At 33.4% G+C, this 27272-nt stretch overlaps 1 protein-coding gene across 8 annotated transcripts in view; it reads left to right on the top strand.

Moving 5' to 3' along the window:
- Nucleotides 1–27272, top strand: part of AKAP9 (A-kinase anchoring protein 9) — a 148589-nt gene that overhangs the window by 103581 nt on the left and 17736 nt on the right. For 6 of the 8 annotated variants that reach the window (XM_076006446.1, XM_012779613.3, XM_076006445.1 and 3 more), the window contains 15 exons: nucleotides 787–949; nucleotides 1875–2087; nucleotides 4552–4784; nucleotides 5713–5832; nucleotides 9212–9388; nucleotides 9970–10074; nucleotides 15258–15410; nucleotides 15779–15958; nucleotides 16834–17892; nucleotides 19722–19862; nucleotides 20329–20817; nucleotides 24197–24260; nucleotides 24372–24493; nucleotides 25344–25535; nucleotides 25763–25951. In XM_076006446.1, coding sequence (XP_075862561.1) covers nucleotides 787–949; nucleotides 1875–2087; nucleotides 4552–4784; nucleotides 5713–5832; nucleotides 9212–9388; nucleotides 9970–10074; nucleotides 15258–15410; nucleotides 15779–15958; nucleotides 16834–17892; nucleotides 19722–19862; nucleotides 20329–20817; nucleotides 24197–24260; nucleotides 24372–24493; nucleotides 25344–25535; nucleotides 25763–25951 — 3600 coding nt within the window. Of the gene's footprint in view, nucleotides 1–786; nucleotides 950–1874; nucleotides 2088–3076; nucleotides 3116–4551; nucleotides 4785–5712; nucleotides 5833–9211; nucleotides 9389–9969; nucleotides 10075–15257; nucleotides 15411–15778; nucleotides 15959–16833; nucleotides 17893–19721; nucleotides 19863–20328; nucleotides 20818–24196; nucleotides 24261–24371; nucleotides 24494–25343; nucleotides 25536–25762; nucleotides 25952–27272 lie in introns of all 8 variants that reach the window. The other 2 variants (XM_076006444.1, XM_012779612.3) reach the window with 1 other exon arrangement.

The raw sequence follows: 27272 nt of genomic DNA, 5'->3' as shown, positions 1-27272 counted from the left end.
AGCTAATTTTTGTAATATTTTTGTAGAGATGGCGTCTATTTCTTGCTCAGGCTGGTCTCAAACTCCTGACCTCAAGCAGTCCTGCTGCCTTGGCCTCCCATAGTGCTCCCATAGAGATTACAGGCATGAGCCACCATGCCCAGGCCAGTGATAGTATTTTATTAAGTAGGCTATATTTATGGTTAATGCCTCTGTACTCTAAGGTTTTAAAAATAAGCTGAATATGTATAGAGTTTTGGAATGTTTCACAAGTGGACAGAAAGAGAAAGCTTTTAGTTAAAACACATGGATTATAAATATAATTTCATTTTGTTGTTTCACTATGATTTTGTTAGTTAATGCCACATATTATTAGCCCTCCACAGTATACAGCAAATACTGTAAGAGTCACAACCAGTAACTATTAAATATAAAAGAAAGTTTATCACAGTTGCATAAAATTCTTTAGCAAATACAATAAAAGCCTGTACTTCATGAACTTTATATCTTCCTTTGTATGGTAGAATACATAACCATAGATTTAAAGTGGTTTATTTCTAAAGGAAGCATATTCTTTTGTTCAATAAAACTAGAACACATGTCTTATGGAAAGTTGTACACAGCTAATCTACTTGTCTAATGAGACTTATCCTACCTGCTAATGTTAGCATGCACTGGAAATATTAAATGACTATAATTCAATAGTATATCCTTATTTAAATCCTCCCCCTTTTTAAGCTTTAATAGGGAATGACACTGATATTCCCAACACTTAATCTTCAATATACTCTTTCCCTCCTTGTTTAGCTTGAACATGCAAAAGTTACACAGACAGAGTTGATGCGTGAGTCATTTAGACAGAAACAAGAAGCAACAGAGTACCTTAAGTGCCAAGAAGAACTGCGAGAGCGCCTTCATGAAGAGTCCAGGGCCAGAGAACAACTGGCTGTGGAGCTCAGTAAGGCTGAGGGTAAGCACCTTTATATTGGCAACTGAGGGTGGAGTAATTTCAGTCTTAAGATAGAGATTTTGGTGCACATCCAGGTTTGAAAGCTACCAATCTCTAATTTAGAGTGACTATTGAAAAGTAGTTGTGCTTTGTCTTCAGAATTCCTCCAAGCAAATTTTAAAACTTTGTGTAGGTATGTATATATAAGGGCTGTCTGGAAAGTATCCAGCCATGTAGCTGGTCTCATTATATTAACGATGGCCAGATACTTTCCGACAGCCCTTTTATTTTATATATATACGCACACACACAATAAGAATTTACAGAATTATAGAAAATGTTAAAAATTTTAGGAAATACAGAAATGGATGATGATAAGTTGTTACCATAGTCCCACAATCCTAAAACAATTCTTGTGCTTTAAAGATGAGGAAACTGGAACTAAAAGATGTTATTAAATTGCTTAAGGGCACCATTAAATGGTGAGTCCAGGCTTCACAGCTCTAAAGCCCTATGCTCTAATCCTCCCTGCTGTTGTACATATTGGCCTTCTAGAATTACGTAAAATACCAACTTCTCTAGTATATTTAAAATGTGATTCAGTTCGCAAGCATCTAATTTATATTAAGCTTTTTAGGAACCTATATGTTTATATCTGTTTAAAAAGTGAGTTATACCTACATGACATGATACTTTAGTATAGCCAAGTGCTAGAAAGTTGAGAGAAATTTCATATTTACACACAATGGTAAACAAGAAAAAGGCTGCATTGAACATACCATAATAAAGGTTAATAGTTGCTGCTACCCATAGCAAATTCATTGAAGATTTTAATAGATTAGAATGATTTAACATTTTGCTAACAATAGACATTATTTATATTAAAACCTAATGGTTAAATTTGAAATGATTAATAATTCTATTCTCTGTTAATTTCATTTTATAGGTGTCATTGATGGCTATGCAGATGAAAAAACCCTTTTTGAAAGGCAAATCCAGGAAAAAACTGATATAATAGATCGTCTTGAGCAGGAGTTGTTATGTGCCAGTAATAGATTGCAAGAATTGGAAGCAGAGCAGCAGCAGATCCAAGAAGAAAGAGAATTATTGTTCAGACAAAAGGAGGCTATGAAAGCAGAGGCAGGTCCAGTTGAACAACGTATGTATTTTCAGAATTTTTATGAAATATTTGGCCAATTTTATTTATATTCTTTAAAAGTTCAAGGTGACTATATTTCCTCTGTCAGTATCATTATTCATGTATTTTATAAAAAAATTTGAAAAGTTATAAGAAAATCTACTTTATAGGTAAATGTCTTATTAACCAACCATGTATAATCAGGATTTTTTTTTCCCTTTGGCAGATGTTAATGTGAAAAGATAGGTCTTTGTTTATCCTCAAAAGGAAAGCCACAAATAATGAGGCAGAATATTTTTTAATTATATAAGGTTTACCTGTTTTAATAGCAGAGGGGCAGCAGAAATATTTACTTGGATTAAATAACTAAGAGCACTGATCTAGTAGTGAACAGGTAGAGGGGATTTCAGCTTGCAAGCAGATTAAAAAGAATAGATTTAAAAAGGTCCGGGGCTGCTAGAAGCAGGCTGACATCTGTTTAAGTAGGAGTTCAAAGAATTTTTAAATTTACAAGTAACCTTTAATTTTTCTTTAAATGAGAAATTAAGTAACAACTTGACATTAAAGTTTGTTTAGCAGTAAATGTCAGTCTTTGTAATGATGGAACTTTAAATCTGTTTATCATGTCCTCTCACTTTTATGTTGTACATGCAGTTGGAATTATGCATATAAATGTGGTTTCACTGGATTTTATCCGTTTAGAAATACAACATACACTTTTGTAATATGGTAACATTTTTTCTGGTTGCTCAAATTAGCCTAATGTAAGTTTAGGGTTGGAATTTTTAATGTGGAAAGAATACATGTCATACATGTAAAATATTCAAGAAATGTTGGAACTTCTCCAAGTGTTACCAGTGATAATAATCAATGACTTCAACTTTTGCTTTTAATATGTATGTGTGTATATGTTGTGTATGTTCTATTTTTAGGAAATAGAAGACATATAAATTTTTGTTGTATCTTTTTTTTTTTTTGGTTTTGTTTGTTTGTTTTTCCTATTCTCCTAGGACTAGTAGATGCTGCAGTTGATGCAGCACCTGAAGCAGGTGTGTGTATACAATTGCATGGCCAGTCTTTGGGTGGTAGACTTACAACTCCAAAATGTGGGTGACCCTTGGATTTTCAACCACTAACATACCTCTCATTTTGCATTTTTGCTGTTGTGTTTCATACTTACAGTGTTTCTCTTTAACAATAACAAAAAGCCTTCTCTCATGATAAAAGTACATATTTTTATGTGAAGGTTAACAACTAAGATTCATAGTTACCATCATCTTATTGTGTCTATTTTTGCATGGAACTTAAAATCATTTTGATTTTTTTTTTTTAAAGTTGGTTTTTTAAAAAAACTTTTTCTTTAGAAATATGTTAAACTCTTTCAGTCTATGAGTTTTCAAAATGCTGGTTCTAAATCATTTAATATGTAAGATGATGGTACCAAAAGGATTAGTGAAATTTAATAAGAGGCTTTCTGGTTGAGTTACCTTTATATTAACATCTAATATCAGTATCGTTTTAAAAAGAAATCTGTTTTCTATAGATCCTAGTCCTGAGTACAGAGTTGGCACAACAGTTAGTGTAAAGACTCTAGGGACGTGTTTTTTTCCATTTTCCTCATTAGAGAATTGTTTTATTTTTGCTATATATACTTCATTAATAATAATAATAGCTAATACATAATACTTACCATACCCTAGGCACTGTTCTTTTACATATATTAACTTATTCAATCCCAAAGTAACTCTGAGAGATTAGTAATATATTATTCCCAGTTTACACATAAGGAAACGGAAGGATATCACATTAACTGTCACATTCAAGATAAGGTATAGACCTAGGATTTAAACCCACAGTCTACTATTAAGCACTATACCACTGTACCACACTGCCTTTTATGCATGTCAGTTTTCCCTTGATGCACATACATGTGTGCATGCAAAGCAACTCAGGAATATACTCTAATAAGAAGTAAGACTAACAGGAAATTTTGGTCTTAGTTGTATTTGTTTTTCTGTAACTCTTACTTGCCTTGGTTAAAGATTTACAATGTTTGATCTTCTGTGTATTGTGTGTGCATATAAAATTGACTTTATGGGTTTGGAATGATTGACTTATGCCTGAGGTGAAGAAAATGGTGAGTTTTTTCTATGTTTGAATTTAATTGGACTTTGTTTCCTGATGTGAAAATAAACTTTTTGTGGATTTGCTATGTTGTTTTCACAAAAATATTATTTTTGGTGACAGAACATATTCTCTTGTTAATTCTGTATGATTTTGTTTAAAATAATTTGCTTTACTAATATAGGAATACATTAAGATATTTTGATATTTTCATAAGAAAATATTTACTTTTTATGTGTATTTAAAATAATTCTGAGTCTTATTTCATGAAGGTAAAATTTTGACATAGTTATGGGTAATATCATTATCATAATATCACTAATTGTGATTTAACTCAGTATACTTTTTCATTTATAAACAGAATTACTACAGGAGACAGAAAAACTAATGAAGGAAAAACTAGAAGTACAGTGTCAAGCTGAAAAAATACGTGATGACCTTCAAAAACAAGTGAAAGCTCTAGAAATAGATGTTGAGGAACAAGTCAGTAGGTTTATAGAGCTGGAACAAGAAAAAAATGCTGAACTAATGGATTTAAGACAGCAAAACCAAGCACTGGAAAAACAGTTAGAAAAAACAAGAAAATTTTTAGATGTAAGTATTTTTAATTTGAATATTGATTTTTCTCAATGTACGTACGTACTCTACTGTTCTAGGCTGTGAATTTTAAATTATCAAGACTCTTTAATTACTGTTTCTACCTACATGTGTATTCTACCAATTGACCAAAAATAGTATTCCAATTTAAAATTCCGGTAAGTTTTATCATGCAGCAATCAGAATTAAAATCAGTACAGCCAGATTATGAACAAGCCCTACCAGTTAGCCTTTCCAAAATCAGAGTTAAGAAGCTTATCCTAGTCTTTCATTTAACCAATAGCCAAAGCAGGTGAGAATTCTATGAGTAAATTAGCCACTATTGCTTCACAATAAAAAGATACACAAAGGTAAAAGTGTGGCAGTTGGAAAGAGGGAACTAGAACAGTTGTCATGCTGCCATTACTGTCTTCCAAAAAGATATTAAATCTCTGATTTTACATGGATTCTTCCTTTGGGGTTTCATTTAAGATTGATACTCTCTTCACAAATCAGAAAATCAGATTCTTACACATTTTATAATTTTGGGTATAAACCTAGATTAGGATTTTAAAAATTGGTTTACCAAACAATTTGTTTTACTTATTGTGTTTAATAACTGAATTAACAGTGGAATTCCTCCTTTATTGGAAAACCTGAAGTCATTTTTAAGGTTAATATTTTTTCATTCTTTATTTAACATTTCTTTAATAAAAAATAAATGTATTTCAGATAGTATATAAATACTTAAGTGTTTATAGAGGAGCCCAAATAGGCTATCTTCCATACCAAAAAATGTTATCTTTTTAAACCTTGGGGTATTCCATGGTCATCAGGCCTTGTCTTCAAACAGAACTAACCTGTTACTAAAGGGGAAGTATGAGAAGTAATATCTTCATTAAATATTCTTTCTTCAGTTACTATTATTATTATTTTTAAACTTAAGGAACAAGCCATTGATAGAGAACATGAGAGAGATGTATTCCAACAGGAAATACAGAAACTAGAACAGCAACTTAAGGTTGTACCTCGATTCCAGCCTATCAGTGAACATCAAACTAGAGAGGTAAGAACCTTACTGATATTTCCCACCTTATAGAAATATGTATCTTGAGTATAAAATACTATGCATATCACGAAAAACTTAAAATTGAGTTATTTTTATCATACATAATCCTCAAAATCAGAAAATTAAGTGTTACTTAAATATAAGAAAGTCATTAACCCTAAATATTTGTATTGAAATTTGGAATCATTCCCATCTGCATATATCGTCTACTACTGCCTGATTAAATAAAATTCCCTGCTTCTCATTCCCATTCCCAAGAAGACTGATCAAAAGAATTGTTTGTATTCACTCTTTACTTTTCTGTTCTCTTCTAAATCCACTCCAGTGAAGTTTCCAACCTCTGTATTTTAGTGGGATTTAATACCTTTTACTCCATTTAAGCTGTACTTTTGAAGATATTACAGAGTTTCATGGCTATATCCAATAATCACCTTTCTGTCTTCATCCTAATCAGCCATTCAGAAGCATTTATTATAGCCTTCTTCCAGAATATTTCCTTCTCTTGGGTTCTGTGACACACCTATTGCACTAGTCTATCTCTTCTAGTCTTTGTTTCTTTCCTACCTAACTGAAATAAATGATGGCATGGTCTCTTTTTCCCTATTTATATTGTCTTCCCAGGCAGTCATATATACATGACTCCACATTTGTACCTCCATCCCTGACATCTCTGTAGAGCTCTAGACTTGAATGAATATTCAGCTGCCTACTCTGTTTCCATTTAATGTCTCAAAATTAACGTGTCCAAAAGAGAGCACTTGATTCCTGATTAGCCCCTACCAAAGAAAGACAAGGATAAAACATGTTTCTTCTTCATCTCAATAAATTCTATACCTTCTACACCTTTCTCATTGCTAAGGCCTAGAATTCATCTTTGATTCTTCTCTTTTTCTCAACCCCTGCTTCCAACCTATTGTTGGGTCAGCTTGCACTACATCTTTCTGTTCTTCCAATGTTCGTTCATCTCCCTAATCCTAGTTGTTATCATTGTTTCCCTGGATCATTATGATGCTCTCCTAACTAGTCTCTCTGCTTCTTTTTCACCCCATTTGTCCATTTTTCTCATATAGAAATAGTCATAACTCCCTATTTATGAAATGAATGCTACATGAATGAGGGAAGATTCACTGTATAAATTCCTATAGATGGTGTGTTATGTTGATAAAGACATTGTGTTAGGGGTAAGGCAATCCCAGTTTGGAGCATGCCTCTGACATTTACTAGATATGTTACAATGGCTAAGTCACTTTATCTCTCAAATCTCTGTTTATTCATTTCTGAAATAGAGATTGTAATAACACCTACCTCATTGGAGTATTGGCCTGGCACATAGTGAACACTTAAATTTAGTATTATTTCTGAAAATAATTTTTATTTCTACTGTAATTTCTATGCAGTTTACCGGGTTTTATTTCTCTGAAAATAATTCCAAAACAATAAAAAATATATATAAACTCACTGCAATAAAATGTTATCCACTAGAGTAGCAGGAGAATTATCAATTCCCACAAAGTTTGTAGTTATTACCCTTATTCCTAACAAACATATTTTCAACTTTTAAAAAATAGTCATTTGGTGAAACTCAAAGGAATATTTAAGTATTCTAGACTGTCATATAGTTTTCATATATTTAAACAGGTTGTCCTGCCTCATTCATGTAACTTTAAGAAACTAGTAAGGATGTGTGTTTGATGTTTTTCCAGGAACATTATGATCCATTTGTTCTCTCCTTACCTTGCCAGATCTGATTCCTAGCTTCTGATTTTCTCAAGATCAACAAATTCTAACTATATTTATATTTATATTGTGCAATTTTATTGTACCTGCTTTGTTGCATTTTCTTTTGACCTTACTCCCAAATCTTAGTCAACCTATTATTGTTAAAGTTTCTTCTTAATGACTTTACCACTGTCATCCTTGAAATTATAGTGTTCTTGTATTTTTTAATGTTCTGAGGAATTATTGTAATTTTTAGGTAATTTCCTCCAAGTATTTCACTGAAAAAAGGTAGAACTCCTTTATTCCTTACCATCACATCTTTTTTTAGTAAACTTTCTCTCTCACTTGATCTGCACTAATTTCATAAATTATTATTAATGTTTATATTCTTGCATCGCAGCACCATTCACCTGAGGAGACCTGCATATCAGTCTTAGGGAATATGTCTTGGAGTACTAAATTTATTTTGGGTAGCAGAAAAACCAAGAGTAGCAAGATACTTAGGGAAACTCTCTAGGTACACAGATCCTTCTTGCCATCCTGTATTCCCACCTCTGTTCTGGGCTAATGGAATAAACAGATTGAAAAAGCTTTCCAAATGACTATTATCAAATTATCCATACAAGATTTTTTTTTTAGGTCATTTTATCTCATAGAAGAGTAAATCAGTACTCTGCAAATTTGTCATCTCTATTAGATCTTAGCATGGTTGTGTCATTAGATAATTTAACATATTAAACATGCAATTTTCCCCTCTGTCTAGCTGGAGAAAGTCTTAAGAGAAAAAACTTTTTTTTTTTTTTCTTTCTTTCTTTTTTGAGACAAGGTCTTATTCTGTTCTCAGGCTGGAGTGCAGTGTCCTTATCATAGCTCACTGCAACCTCGAACTTACAGGCTCAAAGGATCCTCCCACCTTGGCCTCCCAAAGTGCTAGGATTACAGGCATGAGCCACCACACCTGGTCCATTAAAAAACTTTTTTTAAGGATTGTGTGACAACAGTATTCTTTCTTTTTTACTAGCACTGCTTAGTTTTATCAACTTGGAAAATGTCACCTTTGTTGTAGACAATAGTTGTTATCCTTATAAAAAATTTAATTAGGATGGCATTTAAAAATATTTTCTGGAAAAAAATACCTTTTGAAATGAAGATAGATATATTGTATACAGGTTGAGTATCCCTTATTCAGAATGCTTGGGACCAGAAGTGTTTTAGGTTTCAGACTTTGTAATATTAACATTTACATTATACTTACCAGTTCAGCATCCCTAATCTGAAATCCAGAATGCTCCAATGAGCATTTCCTTTGAGCATCATGTCAGCACTCAGAAAGTTTCAGATTTTGAGCCAGAAATGGTAGCACCTGAGTCTGTAATCCCAGCTACTTGGGAGGCTGAGGCAGGAGGATCAGTTGATCCCAGGAGTTTGAGAATATAGTGCACGATGACGGCAACTATGAATAGCCAAACTGTACTCCGTGTGAATAGCCTGTGGATAGCCACGGTACTCCAGCCTGGGCAACGTAGCAAGACTTCATCTCTAAAATTAAAAAGTATGATTTGGAGCATTTCAGGGATCTGAAATTAGGGATATTCAACCTGTAGTTATGAGCTTGCTGAAATTTGTTTAATTATAATTTTTGCTTCTTATATTTCAGGTTGAACAGTTAACAAATCATCTGAAAGAAAAAACAGACAAGTGCAGTGAGCTTTTGCTCTCTAAAGAACAGCTTCAAAGGGATATACAAGAGCGGAATGAGGAAATTGAGAAACTAGAATTCAGAGTAAGGGAACTGGAGCAAGCCTTACTCCTTAGTGCAGACACTTTTCAAAAGGTGTGACATTTTATTTGGGTTAACTTTATTAAGTGTTTTAATGAAGAGTACTCTTAAAAACATCAGATCTTTTAAATAAAAAATTATTGACTTCTTGATATTATTAAATAATAATATCAAGTGTGTATCTTTATATCTTTGTTAACTTCATAACCATTTCTGTTTACTTGTATTTCCAAATGTTGCTTGCACGTCTTAGTCCTGAGAAAGGAAGATTAGCTGACCCAGAAGAATTAATTACCCTTTTAACCATCAATAATAGCTAAGTGAATAATGGATAGCAGTTTAGGCTGTTGCTTTACCCCAAACTAAGCAGGAATGAAATCCATCCCCATTGTACAGTAGAAAGCAAAAATGAATAAAAGAAGAGTAGGATAAGGAAACTTGGGAAGGGCGTACATAGGGGATTCCTGTTTGAATTTATGAAAAATGCATTCAGAACTAAGTATCTGTAATTTTTTGATTATTTACTAATGTAGATGTTCTACTTCTAATTGGAGAAACAGAATTGCTTCTCTCCAAAAAAGGTATAATCAAGATTTAATGTCTCAGATTTTGAGAGAATTCTTATATATTTAAAGGTAGAAGACCAAAAACAGTTTGGAGCTGTAGAAGCTAAAGCAGAATTGTCTCTAGAAGTACAATTGCAGGCTGAGCGAGATGCCATAGACAGAAAGGAAAAAGAGGTAAGTTTATTATTAAATGACAGAATTGTAGTTTTAAATATTTAAATTTAAATATTTAAATCAGTTATCTTGAAAATGTCATTTGAACAGAATGGAGTGTGTGATCTAAAACCAAAGTTTAGACTGTTTCTCAGCTCAGCGCCTAACTTGACTTTGAAGGCAATCAACATGTGAACAAATAAGCTGATAATGAAGAACAGTGTTTCAGGTAGAGAGGATAACCAGTATAAAGGCTTGAAGCAGGAAGAAGTTTAGAGGGACAGAAAGAAGGCCAATTAAACAGGTAGGAAGAGCAGGGTGGACAAATATAGTAGTGTCAGGACAAAAGGCAGTATCTTTTCCTTTTTCCTAGCCATAGTGTGGACATTGAATTATTGCTGCTTCACCTGTGGGTTTTGGTTCTTTTTTTTAAGTTGTATTGCCCTGAGAGATTATAGTGCTATTTTACAATATAATAAATATATTCTTAAAACAAGAGATTAATAGTAAAATATTATATAAAGTTCTCTTGTGTTTCTCTACTCTCTTCCAAAAAAAGAAAATCTACTTTTAGGACAGTGGTAATTTCAACTTCCTGATTAATTTATAACTTATTTAAGCCTTTGTCTACTAATAGTTTTTCTAAAACATATTATACACTACATTGTCTAGATAAATCATATCATTTAAAATGTTTAAAATTTTAAAAATTACATTTTTGTCTATAATATTCTCAGGATAATTAAATATATTTTAACAAATATTTATTGAACTTAAACAGTATAGAATGGTTAATAAATCCTTTGAAAATTATAAGAATAATTTAGGCATCAGCTAAAACTATAGCTCAGAGAACTTGGAGTTTAGAGGAGAAAAAAGGTATCTATGTAAATGACGATAGTTGAAATGATCATTTCCATGAAAAGGATCATTTTATCACTTATCACATAATACTGACTAATGTTTATCTGAGATGCTCTTGTTTATTTTCTTTTTTGACTTTTTTGTGGAAAATGGGCAGCACTTTTGTTTATATGTAACCCCTTCTGTGTTTGAAAGAATTAACATTTAAAGATTTCCCTTAAAGTAAATTAAGAAATTTTCTGTTCCTAATAAGATGGAACTTCAAAACCAGACCCAAAAGTAATGATACTTGACTATGGATAGTTGATTAAGCTTACTAATTTTATATATTTATTATCTTCTGAATATGATATAGCATGCTAACCCCTTAATTTTTGAATTAAGTTTCTAATAACTGTCTAACTTTTATTCAGAATTATAGTCATTTAGACCAACAGAAAACCATAGAGAATATCTGTCAACTGACTGCTAGTTTTTACAGATAAGAAGACAGAGGGTTAAACTGACAGCTGACCCTCATCTACCAGTTTCTAATAACAAGTACTCTGTCATAACCTGTTTGCTTACTTATAACTGGAGACTGAGACAGGAACATGTCTTTTAATGAAAGTAACTTCTTAAGCATTTTCTCTTGAGAACTAGGGAAATGTTTTTAGATATCTGATGGAGTATAAACATAAGATGTCCCTATATGTCATTATATATATAATGTGTATATATAGGTTTGGTGGTGTTTTTTTTGTTTTGTTTTTGTTTTTGAGACAGGGTCTTCCTTTGTCTCCCAGGTTAGAATGCAGGGTGGCTTTATCATAGCTCACTGCAGCCTCAAGCTCCTGAACTCAAGCAGTCTTGCCTCATCCTCCTCAGTAGCTGGGACTACAAGTGCACACCACCACACCTGGCTAATTTTTCTATCTTTTGTAGAGACAGGGTCTCACTCTTGCCTAGACTGGTCTCGAACTCCTGGCCTCAGGTTCTTGCCTCAGCTTCCCAAAGTGCTAAGATTACAGGCGTGAGCCACAGCCCCCAGCCCCCCTATATGTCATTATATTTAAGATACTCTAATACTCAAAGCCCAGATTTTCTGAACTTTTTTTTTTTAAACAGGGTCTTGCTCTGTTGTCTAGGCTGGAACACAGTGATACAATCACAGCTCACTGCAACCTTGAACTTCTGGGCTCAAACAGTCCCCCTTCCCTCAGCCTCCCAAGTAGCTAGGACTGCAGGTGTGCTCCACTCGCCTAATTTTTTAATTATTTGTAGAGACAAGGTCTCACTATGTTACCCAGGCTTGTTGCAAACTCCTGGCCTCACATGATCCTCCCCATCTCAGCTTCCCAAAGTGCTGGGATTACAGGTGTGAGTCATCACACTTGGCCTTACAAAACATTTTTTAAAGTTTATTAGAATATTTAGAAATGCAGGATGATAGAGAAGAAAACTGTAAAAGAAAGGAGTTTTGAGATTTTAGGATGAAGGAATAATGGGGAGAGAAATAGAAGGATTTATTGTAGAAAACTATACCTTCAATAGGTTTTATAGCTTTATAGAGCTAATGAAATCTTACAGATAGCAATAATAATAATTTTGTGGAGGGCTATATATGAGAGAGTACTAAGTATTTTAAATGCCTTATACCACTAATCCCTGCACTCTCCCTGGGGACAGGCTCTATTTTTCTTCATTTTGCAGATGTGTAAACTGAGTCTTAAGAGAAGTTAAGTAACTTGCTCATGCTCATACACTAAGTGGTTGAGCAAGAATTCCTCTCACATTTCTCTGAGTCCGAAGCCCTTGTGATGCTACGTTGCCAAAGCATTGGGGTCTGTGTTGTCTTGTCCTAAGAAGTATTTAATACTGCCATTCAACATTTATTGAGCTCTTGATACATGCAGAGCATCACTGTCCAATTGTAAAACCAGTACTGGACTTCAAGGAATCTACTGTCTAATTAAGGAGACATATCTACATTTGAAAAAGAGAGAAACACTTTTACAAAAAGAAAACACAAATTGGTTGGGTACAAATTAATGTAATCCAAATAAATTTAATAATAAAACAAATAGCTACCAGTTTCTATTTTTAAACCTTAACAATATTCTGATTTTATGTTATTACAGGCTCAGTAATAAGAGAGGACAGGACTAAATTGAAGTCTGGCTGAATAAGAGGAAAGAATGGCCCCATAGTATCATTTTGAGGGATTGAGATGCCTGACATGATATCTCAACTTTAGCTTCTAAAGACAAGAAAAGTTAGTGCCTTCAGCCAGGCTTCTCAAACTTTAATGTGCATATGAATATCCTGGGGATTTTGTTAAAAAACAAGTCTGGGGTGGGACATGACATTCTACACATCTAACATGCTCCCACATGATGCCAATTCTGCTTCACAGACCACTTTGTGAACAGCAAGGCTTTAGATCACAGAGGTGAGAATTTGATCATAAACTGTTGTATATAAAAAAGTAAATGTCACATGAGATAGGGCATCAATTTTGAACTTAAATAACTATGTATGTGTTGGTTTTAAAATAATACCTTGTCATCAAAAGTACTTTGATGACAGAGACGGACAGAGATGGTTATAAATAATATTATATAACTTTGAAGAAAATCTAATCATCACAATGTTCAACAACCTGATAATTAGATATGCACAACCACTAAATATTTCAGTGTCTACTGAGTTTAATACCAGTGTTAGAGAAAAGTTTTTAAATGTCAGTCTCAGACATTCAGTTATTAGAAGCAGGATAAATGATAGCTTAGAATGGAAGGCTCCAGAAGTAGTTTCCCAAGGTCAAAAGCTGGCTCTACCACATACTATGGCTCTCCTACATGCCTTGTGACTGCAAGGCAAATTACTCCCGTGTTATGCTCTTCCTTACCTCTAAAATGGGCATAATCAAAGGACAGATCTAATGGGGTTTTAAGAAAATATTACATATAAAGCACTTTGTACAGTGCTTAGCAGTAAATTGCTTATAAAGGATGGCTGTTGTTACTATTGATACTATTTCTGGCTAAGAAATATTAAGCTAACTGATTTTAAGGCTTTGCCTTTTCACTGCTATAATATGATTCTAATTATGTAGTATGTCAATGTGTAATCAGCATCTGCCCTCTTTCAGCTTCTAAGGTACTAAATGATTTATAGGCTGCTTTCTGAGCCAGCTGCCACTAAATGCGGCTCTTGCATCTTGGGTTGTTTTTTTATCATCAGGTAAATACACATTTAGAAATTCATTCATTCAGTATTTATTAAGTAGCTACAAACCAGTGAGCTAAATGACTGTTACTGTCCACAAGCAAAACCAATTTTATAAATATAAAAATAACTAGTTCTTGGCGGTGTGTGTGGTGGCTCATGCCTGTAATCCTAGCACTTTGGGAGATCAAGGTGGGATGATCGCTTGAGGTCAGGAGTTTGAGTCCAGCCTGAGCAGCATAGCAAGATCCCGTCTCTACAAAAAATAGAAAAAATTAGCAAGGCATGGTAGTATGTGCCTGTAGTCCCAGCTATTCAGGAGCCTGAGAGAGTAGGATCATTTGAGCCCAGGTGTTTGAGGTTGCACTGAGCTGCGATCATGCCACTGCACTCATGCCTGGCAACAAAGTGTGAGACCCTGTCTCTTAAAAAAAAAAAAAAAAAACAAAAAACTAGTTCTTAATATCCATTATTAGTTTCGGTCTCTGTATAATCATCAGTGATCAGTAGCTTTACCATTACTGATACTCCATCCTCAGAAATGAATAAACAAATTTCTGTTCTACCCATAGGAGTTCTCTAATTTTCAACTAAAATTGTATAATTAATTTATTCTAAGGTTTCTGTAATTCAGACCTAAGAATCTCTTGGTCTTAGTTTCTACCCCTGCTTCCTTTTGCAGCCAAACCTTTCAGTGGGTTAATTAGATATAAGTGGACTAAATTGACCTAGGCTTACTTGGTGGTTAAAATAATTGACTTAATTTCTACAGTTTTTTGAGCCTTTTGATAGCAATTAATTTAAACTAAGGTTTAATATGTGAACTCTTCCCCTTCTATAACTCTTTTTTGCTTCATGAGAGGATATTTTAGGTAGGAATTGGATCATTTTATCCTTCCATAGAAGGTCTCCTCTCTGTTTGAGTAGGATAGTTTAAGGGTATTCAGTTTGAGCATTTCTAGGAACCACACAGGTATATCCGACTTAGAAAAATCACATTCTTTTATTCTTATGACTCATGTTTTAAGCATATGTACTCTGCAAAGCTAATATGATGCTCTTCATTCTATCTTGACAAATATTTGTATAAACATTTTTTCTCCCTACTTTTGATAATTTTGATATTAAAGATTACAAACTTAGAAGAACAATTAGAACAATTTAGAGAAGAATTGGAAAACAAGAATGAAGAGGTTCAGCAACTACATATGCAATTAGAAATACAGAAAAAGGAGTCTACTACCCGCCTACAAGAACTTGAACAAGAAAATAAATTATTTAAGGTAATTAGTTTGGGGAAACTTTTCCATATAAGCAAGTCATAGTTTTGGTTCTGTGTAGCTTTATTAAACATTTGTTAAACCCAGCTACTAAGTAATACTTAACAGAGGAACATTAATGGACAAACAAATTTGCATGAAACTTATTTTCAGCCCAACTTAAACATTTGAATTCATCATAAATGAAAAATATTGAGAACTTTTATCAAAATATTTTAAGAATTACTGATTTATAATAACCATATGATTCTTCTAATTTTTTTCATTTGTACATGATATGTACTGTATCTTTTGTAAGAGTTAATTGAGAGAACGTTCTCAAAATGACATGTAATGATACATTCAACTGTGTTGGTTATTTTTGTCCCTAGGATGAAATGGAGAGACTGGGATTTGCCATAAAGGAATCTGATGCTATGTCTATTCAGGACCAACATGTGTTATTTGGAAAATTTGCTCAAATAATACAGGAAAAAGAGGTAGAAATTGACCAATTAAAGGAGCAAATTAGAAACCTTCAGCAGCAACTTAAAATTACAACAGATAACAAGGTATATTCATTTAAAATTGGTTGTTATTAATACCTGAAATTAAAATGAGCCAGAATTTTAAAGGTCAAAATGGTTATATTATTCAGTTTCCCACTAAATTTAAAAACAAGTAACTCTTAATTCTCTTTTAACCATTAATATTAATTGATAAGACACACAGTAATCTATGTTTTTGTTCCTTCTAATATTGTCAAAAGATTTTAATATTTTTCAGGGAGGCTCTTTGACTTAGATTTTATCATATTATTCTAATCAAACCTATTATAAATTCTTCTATTTAATATGAGTTTAATATGATTTAATTACCTTTGGATGCAACCAAAGACTTTATTTCAATGCTTCATCTTTTCAGTTAAAATATATTGATATCAGGAGGCTGAGGTGGGAGAATTGCTTGAGGATAGGAGTTCAAGACCAGTCTGAGCAAGAGTGAGACCCCCTCTCTACAAAAAATATAAAAATTAGCTGGATGTGGTGGTGCACACCTGTAGTCGCAGCCACTTGGGAGGCTGAGTCAGGAGGATTGCCTGAGCCTAGAAGTTTGAGGTTGAACCAAGCTGTGATCACACCATTGCACTATAGCCCAAGCAAAAGAGCAAGACCTTATCTCAAAAAAAGAGATAGATATCAACTATTTTCCTAATAGGAAATCAGCTACTAAGCACAGTAATCACTTTATATCTAAGATAACTTTCTGAATGAAGTTCTAAGTAAGGTCTTTGTTTGATATGGTAGGGGGAGGTATTGGTCTATATTGAAATTAAAGTAAGGTAGTATGTCTGAAAAGTAGTCATCTCTTTAAGGTCCTGCCTAAAATAAATTAAAATTTCCAAAATAAAAATACATATTTATTATGTAATCCTTTTCATTAATAGGTTATTGAAGAAAAGAATGCACTAATAAGGGATCTTGAAACTCAAATAGAATGTTTGATGAGTGATCAAGAATGTGTGAAGAAAAATAGAGAAGAAGAAATAGAGCAGCTCCATGAAGTGATTGAAAAACTTCAGCAGGAATTGGCAAATATTGGACAGAAGACATCAGTGGATGCTAATTTTCTCCCAGAAGAAGCAGACAGTTTAAAACATCAGTTGGATTTGGTTATAGCTGAAAAGCTAGCTTTGGAAAAGCAAGTAGAAACTACTAATGAAGAAATGACCTTCACGAAAAATGTACTTAAAGAAACCAATTTTAAAATGAATCAACTAACACAAGAATTATGCAGCTTAAAGAGAGAACGTGAAAATATGGAAAAAATCCAAAGTATACCAGAGAAAAGTGTTAACATGGCTATAGATGATCTGAGTAAAGACAAACCTAAACTAGAAGTTCTTACTGAGGATGATCTTAAAGCCCTAGAGAATCAGACTTACCTCAGATCTTTTGAAGAAAACAGCAAAGTTCCCATAAGTAATTTGGAAAAAAAGTTACTACAACTTGAGAGTACTATTAGTGCAAAGGACTTAGAACTTATCCAGTGTTATCAACAGATAAAAGACATACAAGAGCAAGGCCAGTCTGAAACAGAAATGCTTCAAAAGAAGATTGTAAACCTACAAAAAATACTTGAGGAAAAAGTAGCTGCTGCTCTTGTGAGTCAAGTCCAACTTGAGGCAGTTCAGGAATATGCAAAGTTCTGTGAAGATAAACAAGCAATCTCATCAGAATCTGAAGGACTAAATCAACTAACAGAAAACGAGATGGTGTCAAATGTATCAACATTAATCTTGAGAATATCAGAATTAGAAAGCCAAATGGTTGAAATGCACACTAATTTGATTCTAGAAAAAGAACAAGTAGAAATTGCAGAGAAAAATTCTTTGGAAAAAGAAAAGAGGGTGCTAGAACTACAGAAGCTATTGGAGGAGAGTGAGAAAAAACAGGGAGGGAAAGAAAGAAAAAGAAACCCTCAAGGAGATTGTGAAGTTCAAAAGGTTAGTTTCTTACTTGATTTTTTCACTTTAATACCCCAAGAAACTCTTTTCCTTTATTCTTTAAACCGACTGTTAATTTATTAAATGTAGTGTTCTGTTTACATTTAGCAATTTATAGAAAACGATTTTTTAATAAAAACATACTGTTGTTAAAAGAAAAACTTTAGACAAACTAATTTAAACAAGTTTATTTGATGAAAGAACAATTCATGAATTCGGTAATACTCAGAACCAGAAGAGCTTCACAAATCTCTGCTGTGCAGCAGTGGACAGTGGATATTTATAGACCTCTCAAGAAAAGTACAAAAATAGCTTGATTAGTTACAGCTAAATATTTGCCTTATTTGGACATGGTCTGATCAGTTAGCTGCTTGTGATTGGCTATTTGGGTTTTTTTGAGACAGAGTCTCACTTTGTTGTCCAAGCTAGAGTGAGTGCTGTGGCATCAGCCTAGCTCACAGCAACCTCAAACTCCTGGGCTCAAGTGATCCTTCTGCCTCAGCCTCCCGAGTAGCCGGGACTACAGGCATGTGCCACCATGCCCGGCTAATTTTTTGTCTATATATTAGTTGGCCAATTAATTTCTTTCTATTTATAGTAGAGACGGGGGTCTTGCTCTTACTCAGGCTGGTTTTGAACTCCTGACCTCGAGCAATCTGCCCACCTCGGCCTCCCAGAGTGCTAGGATTACAGGCGTGAGCCACCGCGCCTGGCCAGAATTGGCTGTTTTTTATACTCCTAAGTGAGGTTTTCAATTTGGTTATGTACTAAATTAGGTAGCAATTCCTTACACAGGAGCTCAAGGTGCAGAGACAGCTTCAGGACAAATTTAACAATGGGCAGTTACATTATTATCACTAGAATAATGGATACAGACTGTTTCACGGTCTTCAAACACATTTATTTCATTAGTATTGTCATTAAATAGAGCAGTCAGAAGAAACGTAGAAACATTAAAGTTTAGCAAATGTCTTGTAGGACTTTTGTGGGATTTTTTTCCTTAATTTCCTTCTAATGTGCATATTATATTATCATTCCTTTTAAGTAATGAAAAATGTCAAAATATATTACTATTGACAAAGAATACAGATTTTAGAGGAAAATAATATATTAGTATCTAATAAATTAATGAGTGGGTGACAAAGCATTAACTTTTACAAATTTTATTTTTACCAAAAAGGATGTTTTGGTAAAAATTTGTATTTTACCTCTGTAAGTATACTTACGTAAAGATCTGAAATTACAGTTATTTTTTAGCTTATGACGGATATGAACAGGGCTTTTTTTTAATTCTCACTTTCTAAATTTATAATTTTGAGTATTAGAAGTATGGTACTGTCTAAATACTAGGAGATTAATACATCATGATTCTGTAATTCCATTTACTAGGCTTTTTTCTCTTAGCTTATGTAAACTATAAATTACTGTAAGAAATAATTAAAATAATAATATGACTTTCCATGTATAACTTCTAAGAAATATCTTAGTTGCACCTGGTTTCTTTTGAGGTAAGTGGTATGAATATGAAGCACTTTTGAATGGTACCAAAAATATTTTTATTAATAATTTATAAATTTTTAGGATACATAGTAATGGCATGATTTACCTTTTGTTCCCAGAAACTCATTTTCTCAAGAAAACAATCTTTGTCTCAAGAATATAAGATGATGGTTCTGAAAAGTTTTCCTATTTGTTGAAAGAACACTGATTGTTGTAACCCCCTTTATTTGTAGGCAGTCATTCCTGAGAAAGTTTTATTTGAATGTATAAGTGCCTTGAACTATATTTTTTAAAAATGATGTGTTTCTTATGTTTCCGCTACCATTCAGACAACTCCTGAGTTAATTAGTACCAACAAAGAAAGTGGATTTGGGGGAGAACTTGCCATCCTTAAAGCTGACTTAGTGGCTACCAAAGAAGAACTTGCCAGTTATAAAGAAAAGGCAGAAAAACTTCAAGAAGAGCTTTTGGTAAGATAAGTAACAAAGCTCCTAATTCACATATTTCTACCTATCTTAATTTCATGTCAAAGCATATTCTCTTCTATAAAAACAAACCCAGATCCATAACTGAAAAGCTATATAAAAAGTCTTTTGTCAATTTGATGAAAAATTCCATTGTTATACATTTATTTACCAACATCTTTTTGTTTGGTTTTCCTGGGAATCTTTGTTAGGATACTTTTAATCTCCAGTCTGTTAATGCAGGAAAAAAGAGAACCAAAAGTAGAAGCGGATAAAATCATTTTACCTCTGTAGTAATCTATGACCATACATACATGTGAATATATGAGAATGTTTCTGAAATGTTTTTTTTTTTAATATTCTGTGGAAAACATGAAATCATTAATTATACTCTGTCCCTGCCTTTAAATTTAACATTTAATATGGAAAATTTTTAATCAAATACTTTACTGTTCTATTCCTTATGTTTTAGGTAAAAGAAACAAGTATGGCATCTCTTCAGAAAGATTTAAGCCAAGTTAGGGATCAACTCACAGAGACAGAAAAGAAATTATCCTCCTACTTAGAAAAAGAAGATAAGACTGAGGTACAGGAAAATGGAAAGGTCTGCATATTAGAGCCACTTCCTATTAAAATGGGTAAAAGCTCTGCATCTCAGACTGAGGGGACTCTCAGGGTCAATAGCAGCAATCAGACTCTACAAATTCCTGTTAGAAATTCAGGAATCCAAATTGATTTGCAGAGTGAATGTTCCTCAGAAGAAGTCACTGAAATAATCAGTCAGTTTACTGAAAAAATTGAGCAGATGCGAGAACTACATGCTGCTGAAATTTTGGATATGGAATCCAGACATATTTCAGAAACTGAAACGTTAAAGAGAGAACATTATGTTGCTGTTCAGTTACTGACAGAGGAATGTGCTACCTTGAAGGCAGTGATACAGTGTCTGAGAACTAAAGAGGTATTTGGTTTTTATTAATATGATTAATATGTGGGAGTTTTTTTCAATTTTTTTTTATTCAGTAGATTTAGGTTTTGCAAGTTGAATTCCATTACATGTATATATTTTATAGTGGTGAATTCTGGGCTTTTAGTGTACCCATCACCTGAATAATAGACATTGTACACCATAGGGTAATATTTAATCCTCCATCCCCTCCCAACCAACCACCCTTTGAACCCCACGTACAGGCCTCCAGTTCCATCCAAATTGTTGCAAAAGACATTATTTCATTCTTTCTTATGGCTGAGTAGTACTCCGTGGTGTGTGTGTGTTTTTCTTGTCATACACACACACCACATTTTCTTTATCCACTCATCAGTTGATGGGCACTTAGGTTGATTCTATATCTTTGCAATTGTGAATTGTACTGTGGTAATACAAGTGCAGTATCTTTTTGATATAATTTCATTTTCTTTGGCTAGATACCCAGCAGTAGGATTGCAAGATCGAATAGTAGATCTACTTTTAGTTCTTGGAGAAATCTCCATACTGATTTCCATAGAGATTGTACTTATTTACATTCTCATCAACAGTAATAAGCATTTCCTTTTTACTGCATACATGCCAACATCTATTGTTTTTTCACTTTTTAATAATGGCCATTCTAATTGGAGTAAGATAGTATCTACTTGTGATTTTAATTTGCATTTCTCTGATAATTAATGATGTTAAGCATTTTTTTGTAATGTTTTTTGACCATTTGTGTATCTTTTGAACAATGCCTATTCATGTCATTTGCCTACTTTATAAAAGAGTGATTCATTTTTTTCCCTGCTGAGTTGTTCAGGTTCCTTTTAGATTCTAGGTATTAGTCCTTTGTCAGATGTATAGTTTACAGATATTTTCTCCCATTCTGTAGATTATCTGTTTATTCTTTTGACTATTTCTTTTGCTGTACAGAAGCTTTTTAGTTTAAGTACCATTTGTCTATTTTTGATTTTGTTGCATTTCCTTTTGGGGTCTTAGTCATAAATCCTTTAGCCATTTAAGGGCCATGTCCAGAAGAGTTTTGCTGTTCTTCTAGAATGTTTATGGTGTCAGGTCTTACATTTAAGTCTTTAATCCATCTTCAGTTAATTTTGTATTTGGTGACAGACAGGGATCCAGTTTCATTCTGCTGCATGCAGCTATCCAGTTTTACCTGCACTATTTATTGAACGAGTATCTTTTCCCCGGTATATGTTTTTGTCTCCTTTGTTGAAGATCAGTTGGTTGTAGGTATATGGGTTTTATTTCTGGGTTCTCTATTCTGTTCCATTGATTTCTGTGTCTGTTTATGCTAGTGCCAAGCTGTTTTGGTTACTGTGGCCATATATTGTAATTTGAAGTCAGGTAATGTGATGCCTCTAAATTTGTTCTTTTTCTTACAATTGCTTTGGCTCTTCAGTCTCTTTTTTTTATTATTATTATTCCATGTGCATTTTAGAATCATTCTTCCTAATTCTGCAAAAAACAATGTTGGTATTTTGATAGGGATTACATTGCATCTGTGGATTACTTTGGGCAGTTTGGTGGTGGGTTTTTTTTTTTTTTTTTTGAGACACAGCCTCACTCTGTTGCCCCAGCTAGAGTGCCGTGGATTCAGCCTAGGTCACAGCAACCTCCAACTCCTGACCCATGCGATCCTGCTGCCTCAGCCTCCCGAGTAGCTGGGACTACAGGCATGTGCCACCATGCCCTGCTAATTTTTTCTATTTTTGATAGAGACAAGGTCTCACCCTTACTCAGGCTGGTCTCGAATTCCTGAGCTCAAAGGATCCGCCCATCTTGGCCTCCCAGGGTGCTAGGATTCCAGGCGTGAGCCACTGCACCTGGCAAGTTTGATCATTTTAACAATATTAATTATTTCAATGAGCCTGGGATATTTTTCCATTTGTTTGTGTCCTCTGCAATTCCTTTCATCAGTTATTTTTAGTTCTCATAGAGATCTTTCACCTCCTTGGTTAAATATATTCCTAGGGGTTTTGTTTTGTTTTTGTAACTATTGCAAATGAGATTTAGTTCTTGATTCGATTTTCGGGTTGGTCATTATTGGTGTATAGAAATGCTGTTGATTCTTGTACATTGATTTTATAACCTGAGACTTTGCTCAATTCATTTGTCAGATCTAGGAGTGCTCAATTCATTTGTCAGATCTAGGAGTCTGTGGAGGAGTTCTTAGGGTTTTCTAAGGCATATGATCATATCATAAGCAAACAGAGATAATTTGACTTCCTTTTTTCCAAATTGAATGCCATTTCTTTCTTTCTCATACTTGATTGCTCTGGCTAGGACTTCCAGTACTATGTTGAGTAGAAGTGATGAAAGTGAGCACCCTTGTCTTGTTCCAGTTTTGGGGGGAATGCTTTCAAATTTTCCTCATTCAGCATAATGTTCGCTGTGGGTTTATCATATATGGCGTTTATTATTTTGAGTTATGCTCCTTCTATGCTGAGTTTTTTTAAGGTTTTTATCATGAAGGGATGCTGGATTCTTTCAGATGCTTTTTCCATATATATTGAGATAATCATATGGGGGGGTTAATTATAGTTCTGTTTATGTGGTGAATCACATTTATTGACTTGTATATGTTGAATAATTCTTGCATTCCTAGAATGAAACCCACTTGATTGTGGTGAATTATCCTTTTGAGGTGCTGTTGGATTCAGTTTGCTAGCATTTTGTTGAGGATTTTTGCATCTATGTTCATCAGAGTTACTAGTCTAGTTTTCTTTTTCTTTTTTTGGTTGCATCCTTTCCTGGCTTTGGTATCAGGGTCATACTGGCTTCGTAGAATGAGTTAGGAAGGATTCCCTCCTCTTCAATCTTTTGGAGCAGTTTCAGCAGGATTGGCACCAGTTCTTCTTTGTACATCTGGTAGAATTTGGCTGTGAATCCATCTGATCCTGGGCTATTTTATGTTGGGAGATTTTTTTTTTTACTACTGATTCAATCTCACTATTTGTTATTGGTGTATTCAGGGTTTCTATTTCTTTCTGGTTCAGACTTGGAAGGTTGTATGTTTCCTAAGAAAAAATAAAAAATAAAAACTTGAGGCAGTCTCTTTCTTATCATATTATTACAATTTTAAATCTTTCCACTGTGTAGAGTTAGATAATATGTTAAATTCCTGTGTAGATTTGGAACCTGTTATTTCTTAATTCATCAATGTCTCTATTATGGCATTATCCATGAAGAAAAAAATATAGACTTGTTATAAATTGTGGATAGTTTCATTTATTATGAAAGGCATGACAGATTTAATTTCTTTTTTGATTACAGCATTAAAAAATATCAAAATGATTCATTGGATTTTATTTTAAAGTGAAAAAAATATTTTTTTGTTTTCTCTAATTAGGGATCTTCATTTCCTGAATTAACACATTCTGATGCTTACCAAACTAGAGAAATATGTTCCAGTGGTAAGTTATATAAATCTCTGGAATGGTTATACTATTTGTTTAAAAAGTGCTGTTTTGGGGGCAGGGGGTTGGGGTTTTTTTTTTAACAGGAAATGATTTTCTTTATTTTAGATTCTGGATCAGACTGGGGTCAGGGAATTTATCTTACACACAGTCAAGGATTTGACACAGCATTAGAAGGCCGAGGAGACGAAGGTGAAAGTTCAACAGATTCCTTTCCAAAGAAAATAAAGGTACTAAAAGATAGGTATCTTTTACTAACTTAACCAGTATTTCTATATTGAACATAATAGTTTATTAAAAGTTATATTGTGAGAACCTTGGGGATCTATTTTTTTTTAATAGACAGGGTCTCACTCTGTCACCCAGGCTGCTGGAGCACACTGGCATAATCATAACTTACTGTAGCCTCGAACTTTTGAGCTCAAATTATCTTCCTGCCTCAGCCTCCCAAGTAGGTGAGGCTACAGCTATGTGCCATCTTGCCTGCCTAATTTTTTGTTTTTTTAAATTTTATTGTGTTCATTTAGAGACTGGGTCTCACTATGTTGCCTAAGCTGATCCTAAACTCCAGACCTCAAGCAGTTTTCCTGCTCAGCCTCCTAAGCCCCTGAGATTATAGGCATGAGCTTGGGGATCTGTTTTTTTTTATTTCAATATTTCACAGATAATATATTAAATGATTATGTGTGAAGATTTTTTCTCTTCATAATTCTTATTAATGTTTTTGTTTGCCAGAATTATTATGATAGTTTCAAAAAGTAGAAGTTATTTCCCATGTATTTCTTTTGGTCAAATCAATGCTGAGTCATTAAACCCAGGAAGAATACATTAGCTATATGTATAGAAGGAACTTAGAGATAAGAGCTATGAAAAGTCATAGACAATCTCCTAGGATCAGTTTACCCCTCTACAGGAAGAAGGCATTCAGTAATGTTGGGCTGGAGTTTTCTGTCTACAATGGATTTTCTAAATCAGTATAGCTAAATAAAACTATCTTGCTTTAAATTTATTTCTGTTTGTGTGTAATTTCAGTCTTTGAAGAAGTTGTCATAATTCTGGCTTTTGGGTTTTGGTTTCTAGGGATTACTGAGAGCTGTCCATAATGAGGGGATGCAGGTGCTTTCTCTCACAGAGTCTCCCTATAGTGATGGAGAGAACCATTCTGTTCAGCAGGTTTCAGAATCTTGGCTAGAAGAGAGAAGAGCTTACCTTGATACAATTTCATCTCTTAAGGATTTAATTACAAAAATGCAAGTGCAAAGAGAAACTGAGGTACCCAAAGAATATAAGCATCTAAATAGTTTTATATTATTTGTAACAATATCACTGTTTTACAATTTATCTTTTATGTGTTTTTACATTAATTATTATATATATTTTTACACTTGAAAATATATGCTCTTAGGCTTTTAATATTTATTTTGATTGATTAATATATTTAGTATATTTTAAAAACCTGCTCATTTGAAAACTGACCTTTGTTATTTGTGTTCTGCTAGGTTTATGATAGTTCTCAATCTCAGGAGACCTTCTCAGACTGGCGAGGTGAACTTCTGCTTGCCCTTCAACAAGTTTTCTTACAGGAGCACAGTGTTTTACTAGCCATGTTTCAGACTGAGCTGACAGCTCTAGGTACTAGAGATGCTGTTGGACTATTAAACTGTTTGGAACAGAAAATACAAGAACAGGTATCTAAATGAAACTTTAATTTTCTCTAAAAGGGAAAAGCAGTTAAGTCTGCAGTAAAGAAACCTTGCAGATACCACCTTATCCCAAGTCATCAGAGTTAAAGTTAAACAGTAGTGGAATAAACAGATGACATATAATTACTGATAAAAAGGGCATAATGTCACTTTTGTGGTATTTCCTCTGGGAGAAATATCAGACTAAAACAAATTGAGGCCACTACATATCTGTCAAACTGAAAAATAGTGACGCCACCAAGTGCTGATGAGGATGCAGAGAAACTGCATCTCATACATTGCTGGTAGGAGTGCAAAATGGGAGAGCCAACTCTGGAAAATAATCTGGGAGTTTCTTAAAAAGTTAAACATAACACTTACCATGTAAGCTAGCAGTCATACTAATAGATATTTACTCAGACAGAAATGAAAACTTATGTCTTCATAAAAATCTATACACAAATATCATAGCAGTTTTATATTAAATACCCAAAAACTACAGACAACTGAAATGTCCTTTGACAGGTGAATGGGTAAACAAACAGTGCTACATCTGTACAATGAAATACTGGTCAACAATTAAAAAGGAACAAAGTGTAATATTTATACCCACAACAGCTTATATGTTATATAATACTCTTGAAATGACAAAATTGTGGCTCTGTAGAACAGATCATTGGTTGTCAGAGTTTAGGGTTAGTGAGAGGGTGTGATTACAATGGAATTTTTTTGTGGTAGTGAAACAATCTGTACCCTGATTTGTGGTGGTAGTTATATGAACCTGTACATGTGATAAAATTTCATAGTACTATACATCAAGAAAAGAATGAGTGTATATAAAAACTAAATAAATATAAATAAGCCCTGTAGTTTAACAAATATTTTACCAATGTCAGTTTCCTGGTTTTGATGATGTACTATGGTTATGTAAGATGTTATAATTGGGAAAACCTGCCTAAAAGGTACACAGGAAATTTGGCTTAAATTATTTCAAAATAGTTTTTTTTAAATTGAGGGACATAAAATAACTAGCCTGTACTCTTCATATATTTAAAAGGTCATAAAAGATAAAGACTTAATGAATATCAATTTTCCTTTCCTTTTGCTTTATAGGACATTTAGCAATATTTCAGTAAGCTCTGTATATCAGATAATAGTTTGTAATGGTAATTTTACTTTTGTTTATTGTAGTTATGAAAAAGAATGTTCTTTTATTGAAATACAATATATAGTAGTTAGGGGTAAAGGAGCATTTGCATGCAGCATATCCTCACACATTTTGGAAAAGAAAAATAATTTTTTTTCCTGAGTTTTAAATTTTATGTTT

The sequence above is a fragment of the Microcebus murinus genome, chromosome 9 (assembly GCF_040939455.1).
Source record: "Microcebus murinus isolate Inina chromosome 9, M.murinus_Inina_mat1.0, whole genome shotgun sequence".
NCBI lineage: Eukaryota > Metazoa > Chordata > Mammalia > Primates > Cheirogaleidae > Microcebus > Microcebus murinus.
The sequence above is the reverse complement of the archived record's forward strand: the minus strand, read 5'-3'. Positions and strand labels throughout refer to the sequence as shown.